General features: G+C 39.7%; 1 protein-coding gene across 1 annotated transcript; it reads left to right on the top strand.

The window, feature by feature from the left end:
• Window positions 1–1727: 1727 nt before the first annotated feature.
• Window positions 1728–4847, top strand: LOC129824437 (ras-related protein Rap-2b-like). Its single transcript, XM_055884088.1, has one exon. It carries the CDS (start codon window positions 2027–2029, stop codon window positions 2573–2575), a length of 549 nt encoding a protein of 182 aa, XP_055740063.1. The 5' UTR covers window positions 1728–2026; the 3' UTR covers window positions 2576–4847.
• Window positions 4848–7929: the final 3082 nt, after the last annotated feature.

Here is a 7929-nt window from a genome sequence, read left to right as displayed (position 1 = left end):
TCGTTGCTTTCAAGGGGCTAACCTGTGGAATGCAAGTGGAGACGCAGAATTACTCAGCAATCAGTGTTATTCCTAGATGTGTGTGTGTGTCCATTGTTGATGTCCAGATTTTCTTGAGGGGGGAAGAGTTGGTGAGGCTCAAACATTTTCAACATGTCAGGCCAATGTGCCCAGTGTGTAAGCAAGGAGGAAAGCAGTTCATTACGAGAGCTCCAATAAATCTTTCAAATAAATGAACACCCTAGAGACCAGAATAAACAACAAATAAAGGGCAAAACACTCCGTGCTGTTGAACAGTAAAGAGCAGCAGGTGATTGTGCTATTGCGTCTGACCACAGAACATTGGCCGTCATTTTCATTTCCAGATGATTCTACATTGTTTGTTGACACCCAGTAGGTGATCTACTGCACACGGCCAACTTATTTATGGTGTCTTGTGAAGCTGTTCTTGATTATCTGATTTATTTTAATCAGGAAAAGAAACTGTCACAAGTTATGCTTCCCATTGTGTTTAATTTCTCATGGTTATAACAACATTGCAACATCTGCATTCTTTTTAAGACAAATAGTGTAGGTTTTGGCATGGAATAATATAACTATTGAAGCTCACCTTGTACAGGCCTAGAGCCTGTACAAGTGCCTAGGACAATGTGGTAAAGTACTGTTATTCCTTATGCACTTAATTTATATATATATACATTTATTTATTTTTCGCTCTTCTCACTTTTCTGGGGGGAAAATCCGTTAAACAGTGAATACATTTTGTCTGTCCTAACCATACTATTTGTGACAAATGTAGTATGTTTATTGGTCATAGTATGGATAGTATGCCAAAAGTTCCCGAATGTCGTACATTTGCCAAGCAGTGGACACTATTTCCTTGCTTTTGGGGCCCATAATTCAATACTTCAGAAAATGGGCGTGGCTTTAAAACATTTTCAAATTTGAAGAAAATAGTGGAAATTATGCAGCCAGAGTCTGACGAGCGGATACATATTTATTGCTTTAACTAATTATGACAAATGTTGAACAATGTAATAAAGTAATGCCTTTTCAAATAAATTACGTTACACGTTATGTTGTCTGACAATTTGTTAGCTACGCTAGCCTTACGAACCACATAGCATATTATTACAGCAGTTGCTTGTATCTACCAGTATGTTTGCTAGCTACAGTCCTAACGTTAGTTGGCTAGTAATATATCGAACTTGCCAGTATATTATATGCTATCTAACTAACTATTCAGAGTTTAATGACTTGATTATCCACGTCATTCTTAGCTAAGCGGCATAGTCGTTGTTCGTTCTCAATGGACATTGTTAATGAAGTCACAAGATGTCTAGCTAGCAATTTGTTAGCTATCCTAACAAGCTAGCAAGAATTTGCATATCTCAACTTCCAGTAGACAGGCGAAGCGCTAGTACACTCAACTGAAAGGATACGGTTTGTTTACAGTATACAAAAATGACCTAATAATATGTAGTATATACTCTTGTATACAGTATGTTAGCATGGGTATTCGAACAGCTGATGTCTCAAGTTTGCAGGGTGGTGAACACATTCTCACGTTAGGTTTTTTGCGTTAACGGGCGCAAGCACATTTTTGGGGTATATCTTGTATGTAAGCACGGTTTATAAACGAGGCCCCAGGTGACTGATATTTGCGTTGACTAATGTTTTAGGTGACTGCCCCTTTAAGAAATCACAGAACTAAGCCCTTGTTCGTGACGTTAGTTGTCTTGCGTTGAGAAACTGTGTGCAGGAAACGCCAGCCATCGAAGAGATCACGCTTTTTAACACGGTGGCACAGTACAAACAACGGGAAATGTGCTACACGTTATATTATTAATGTTCGGAAACGGCCGCTCTCTTCGGATTCTTACCAGGACATTCGGAGACGACCCTCGAAAGCGTTTCCGCCGAGGGATTTGACAACTCCCACCCTTGAAAGATCTGCCTTTCTGCAGTCTGATAACATCGGGTGGGTAGAGGATTCGTGGAGAGGGGCTGTCTGTTTTCTGAAGCCATGAGGGAGTATAAAGTAGTCGTGTTGGGCTCGGGCGGCGTGGGCAAATCTGCATTGACTGTCCAGTTTGTGACGGGGTCCTTCATTGAGAAATACGACCCCACAATAGAGGATTTTTACCGAAAGGAGATCGAGGTGGACTCGTCTCCCTCTGTTCTGGAGATACTGGACACGGCGGGGACCGAACAGTTCGCCTCCATGCGAGACCTGTACATCAAAAACGGGCAGGGGTTTATTTTGGTGTACAGTCTGGTCAACCAGCAGAGCTTCCAAGACATCAAGGCGTTGAGGGATCAAATCATCCGAGTGAAAAGATACGAGCGAGTGCCCATGGTATTGGTTGGAAATAAAGTGGACTTGGAAGGCGAGAGAGAGGTCTCTTCCGGGGAAGGCAAGGTGCTGGCTCAGGAGTGGAATTGCCCGTTTATGGAAACTTCTGCCAAAAATAAAGGCTTGGTCGACGAACTGTTCGCAGAAATCGTGAGACAGATGAACTATTCCTCTTTACCCAGCGGTGGAGATCGCTGTTGTTCTTGTGTTCTTTTCTAAGAAAACATTAAGTTTGCAACTGTGATTGTTATCTAGCTAAGTAAAACTCATTAAAAAAAACAAGGCCTGTTTTGATAACTTGTTGATAACAAAATTATACGGCCTCTGTTTGATAATGCGACCGTCAGTATTATTGGAAAGCTATTTGCACACAACAATCGACGATGACAACAATTTATATTGAAATAGCCTAAAAAGTGTTTACATGACAAAGTACTTGAATGTTTGAGATTTAACAAAAATATCACACAGCTTTGTAATTGACACTTTTTCTGGAACCGTGCCTCACTGGGAATGTCTTATTGTAAAACCTAAGAGACACTTTTTTTGTTATGGAACTTTGGTGGGGTTTGATTACTGTTGAGTTGTACTTTTTCATGGTTTCTGGGCGGGTCCTTCTGGCCTGGAGAGGGATTAGAGAATTAATCCCTTTGCTGAACAGGGATTGGTCACTTTTTGTGTGGATTCTGATGGGCTCAAGGACCCCCCCCCCATGCAAAAACTCATGTTTGGATTTTTAGTGTCAAATAAACCCCAAACTCGGTGAATATGCACTGGTCACTGGAACTAGCCTAAAACTGAGCAAATAATTAAAATGACTAAACATAACACATAGCCTAAACATCAAGAAATTGTGTATTACCTGCAGAAAAAAAGTCCTACCAAGATGTGTTGTCAGGCAATGGAGTGTTGTGGATTGCTTTTTTGTGTTTTTCTTCAGGATTTGGTAATGTTGGATTTAACTTCCCCTGCCCGTCTCACTCTTCAATGTGCACAAACAAGGACCTTACTGATGTGACATGGGGGGGAAACCCCATGTCAAGTGCCTTCCTAAGAAATACACCTGTGTCTGTATGTGCCAACCAAGGAGCCCAACGATCACAACAGTACTTTACGGTTTCATTTTCATTTCAGTTGGGCTCATAGTGAAGGAGGGTTACTTCCGGGTCGTTCCGTTTGATTTCAATCACTTTTTGACCTCACTCCTTGATTTCAACAAAACTTTTCGTACACATTCGCCCATGGAAGAGGTCAGAAAGTGACATTTTGGAACTGAAGGCCAAAACATTCAGGAGATAGAGGTGCTCAAAGTTGACCATACCGTGAGACATTTCTTCATCACTGGAAAATATAAATGGTTGAGTTTGATATAATTTAAAAGTTTAACAGGCTTGTCAAACTATTAATAAAAAAAAACAATTTTAATGTCTTTTATCTACAACGTGGAAACTCCCAATTGACATATTCTGAGGTATATGTGTTGTGCCTGCCATCAGTTGAGACACAGCATACTCTTAAATACAGGTTGGGTGTCATTTGAATCTTTAGAAGTATAATTCATAGAATGGAACTGTCCCTTCAGACCAGTGGAATTTAGCTGGTGGTACACCATTGAAATGTACATTTTTACTTTCACAAAGATGGCCACCGGTCCACTCACCGTTGAATGTCAACTTAAATGGGAATGTCTTTTCTATGATGTATATTTCTATGATTTCAATAGGTTTCATATGGAATATTGACAGTGTAATTTCAAACAACTGCTATTCTAATACATGACAAAAAAAATTTGATGTGTGGACAAATCATCTTTGTGGTATCATTTGAAAGCTGGAATTTCTGTTATTCCCATTTTAGTACATTTAGCCAAAACATGACTCCCACCCTGTATTCAAGAGTATGCTGTGTCTCAACCAATGGCAGGCACAATACAAACGCCTCACATTATGTAAAATAGGGTCTATGCTAGTACAAATGCGAGAAAGTCGAAGTTGATGCGTTTTTAGGTAATTGAAATTAAAATATATTTTCTTTAAAGACAGAAATTCAATTATTAAATAGTTTGACAACCCTGTTTTTAAGATTTTAAATTGTTAAACCCAGCTGTTTATATTTTCCAGTGATTAAGACATGGTGTTCAAATCAAAAAGGCGTGCGGTCAAAAAGTGATTTGAAATCAAATGTACCGGCCCTTTTTGTCTTTTTCGATGAGGAAGTTGTGGTGTAGATGGAATAACAGTTATTTTAGGGCAAAGTTTGGCCCCCCCCTCTCCCCCCCCCCCACTGGTATTCCTTCACTGAGAGTATGAACCCAAACAGCTTTATGTTGTGGCTTCAGCAAAAAGTAAGCCATGTTTGTTTTTATCTTAGAAATAGTTTCTTTCTGAAATGTGAATTCCTGATTTCAATTGTAATTTTGACCCCAGACAAGCCTTTTACCACCCACTTGTCTGGATTGAACAACTTTTAATACAAAAGGCATTTTATGTAACGTTTTGGTGTGTACTCTTCATTCTGTTGGTGTGGTTGTGTGAATGCTTGTGCTACACTTGAACATGTGGGGTGTAATCATTAGTGCGAAGAGTTGCATTTTGCAACGAAAACAAGTTTTTATTGGACAAATTCTGGTAGGTCCCTCCCTGTTTCTTTGCTCTGGCATCCGTTTAAAGAAACATTTTGCAACAGAATTGGCGTAATGAATACGGCTGTGGTCATTGGCATTAGGCATTGTATTTCTGATTTACTTTTGCCTCATACCTCAGGGCTAGGCCTGACTCTTAACAGACTTCTCCTTTTTCAAACCTCAACAAATAACTTAATTTCCACCCTATTTCAATTTCATAAGCATGTTGATCTCTTTAAATCGCTCTGACACATGAATTCCTCTTTGCTTTGTCAACGGTTGAACATAATATTTTTCTGTGGTATAGTCAACCTATTCAGTAGGCTTTTTTCTCCCTCCAGCTGTTTGAGTAGAGGGCAGGCTGGGTGTTCAGTTGGTAAGGGGTACTTCCCTCTTCCCACCACATGTTTTCTGGGTAGAGGGAGTCAGGAGGGCACAGAGGATACTTTCTGTGTCTGGAGCCAGGCCGAATCAGCAGCAAACAGACGGACGTTTGTGACTGTGTGTGTGTGTGTGTGTGTGTGTGAGAGAGAGAGAGATGCAGGGCCGAGTACTGGGAAACACACTCAACAGAGAGGGTGAAATCAGATGTGTGGGGGTGTTTGTGTTTGAAAGAAGCAGAGAGACTGATTTTCTGGGAAGTGCCAAGCCCGAGTGTTTGGGGCTTGTATGTATATGCCCATAAAGTGAACAGTCAAAGCTTTATCATGCTGAGGGGCTGGAGGCAAGACATTCCATAAATTAAGGTAGATGCAGCATAGTCATGGCGGAGGAAGGGAGAGAAGGTGAACTGTGGTGAAATGGAGAAGGAATTGAAAGATTATATCCTCCATACTACCAAGGAGATTCTAATGTGTGCATGCGTGTATACTTTATGGTTATTGAGTTGTGTGAGTTGAGTTGTGTGTATAAATATCTGTAAGTGTTTACAAGATAGAGAGAAGTGCGAGGCCAGGAAATAATTGATCTCCATATCTATTCCCACGAACATCCCACTAAGTTCAACAACAGCTAACATGGTTTCCTTCCCTTCCGCCTTTAGGGGGGTCACATGAGTAGAACCCTCGAGTGCATCACCACCAAGGTTCAGCTTCCTTGGTGAACTGGGTGACCCTTGTCAGACTAATGCGCTGTGACATGCCTTACATCTACCAATGCAACCTTCTCACCATCTGCGAGGCTTCCCTTTTCTAAGAAATCACACAAATATACAGCTCCAGTTTTAAAATGGAGGCTGATTGAGCCTGTCTGGGACCATACTGTTCGGCCTGGCCTAGTCATTCACTCAATAGGGTTGGACTAATATATTTTTTTTTTTAGAGAATCAGAAAACGTTGCCATGGAACAAATTAAGTGGATATGTTGTCCTGTGGAATTAATGACAGGAGTGTGCAGTCACCTGCTGTATGTTATGATTAGATTGCAAGATACTGCTGCTAATACTTCAGAATAATGAACTTCATGATAAATCCCATGTAGACTTCTGTTTCTAATAGATCTACCTTGTCTATTGAGGGCAGAATCCATGCCTAAGATCTGTGTGTGACATACAGTGTCTTCAGAAAGTATTCATACGCCTTATTCTACATTTTGTTGCATTACAGCCTGAATTCAAAATGAATAAAATAAAGATGCCGCCCATCTATCTACACACAATACCCAATAATGACCGTGAAAACATGTTAGGACATGTTTGCTTATTTATTGAAAAATGAATTCAGAAATATCTCATTTACATAAGTATTCACACCCCTGGGTAAATACTTTGTAGAATAACCTTTTAAGGTGATTACAATGTGAATCTTTTTGAGTAAGTCTCTAAGAGCTTTGCACACCTGGATTGTACAATATTTTCCCATTATTACATTTTTTTATGTTCAAGTTTGATTGTTGATCGTTGCTAGACAGCCATTATCAAATGTTTCCAAGCCAAGTTAAGTCAAAACTGTTTCTAGGCCACTCAATGTTGTCTTGGTAAGCAACTCCAGTGTAGATTTGGCCTTGTGTTTTTGGTTATTGTCCTGCTGAAAGGTGAGTTCGTCTCCCAGTGTCTGTTGGAAAGCAGACTGAACCAGGTTTTTCTCTATGATTTTTCCTGTGCCTTTAGCTGTATTTGGTTTATTTTTATCCTAAACTCCCTAGTCCTTGCCCATGACAAGAATACCCATAACACGATACAGCCACCACCGTGCTTCAAAATATGAAGTAATGTGTTGTGTTCGATTTGCCACTTTCTATTCAGGACAAGAACTTAATTGCTTTGCCACATTTTTTTGCTTGCTTTGCCACATTTTTTTGCAGTATTACTTTAGTATTACCTTTTTGCAAACAGGATGCATGATTTGGAATAATTTTCTTCCGTACAAGTTTCTTTCTTTTCACTCTGTCATTTCGGTTAATTTTGTGGAGTAACTACAATGTTGTTGATCCATTCTCAGTTCTCATTTCACAACCATTAAACTCTGTAACTGTTTTAAAATCCCCATTGGCCTCATGGTGAAATCCCTGAGCAGTTTCCTTCCTCTCTGGTAACTGAGTTAGGAACGACGGACTACTATCTTTATAGTGACTTGGTGTATTTATACACCATCCAAAGCCTAATTAATAACTTCCCCATGCTCAAAGGGATATTCAGTGTCTGCCCTTCTTTGTGAGGCATTGAAAAACCTCGCTGGTCTTTTGTGGTTGAATCTGTGCTTGAAATTCACTACTCGATTGAGGGACCTTACAGATAATTTTATGTGTGGGGTACAAATATGGGGTAGTCATTCAAAAATGTTAACCACTATTAATGAACCCGGAATAAGTCCATGGAATTTATTATCCATGGAATTATGAGATTTGTTAAGCACATTTTTACTCATGAACTTATTTAGGCTTGCCATAAGAAAGGGGTTGAATATTTATTGACAGAACTAATTTAATCTTACTTTTTTTTTTTTATTACATT

This window comes from Salvelinus fontinalis, chromosome 26 (genome assembly GCF_029448725.1).
Source record: "Salvelinus fontinalis isolate EN_2023a chromosome 26, ASM2944872v1, whole genome shotgun sequence".
Lineage (NCBI taxonomy): Eukaryota > Metazoa > Chordata > Actinopteri > Salmoniformes > Salmonidae > Salvelinus > Salvelinus fontinalis.
Note: the sequence above shows the minus strand (reverse complement) of the source record. Positions and strands in the feature narration are given on the sequence as shown.

Bases quoted from the DNA above. Each gene is read 5' to 3' on its own strand.
- LOC129824437 (XM_055884088.1), top strand. From the start codon at position 2,027: ATGAGGGAGTATAAAGTAGTCGTGTTGGGCTCGGGCGGCGTGGGCAAA.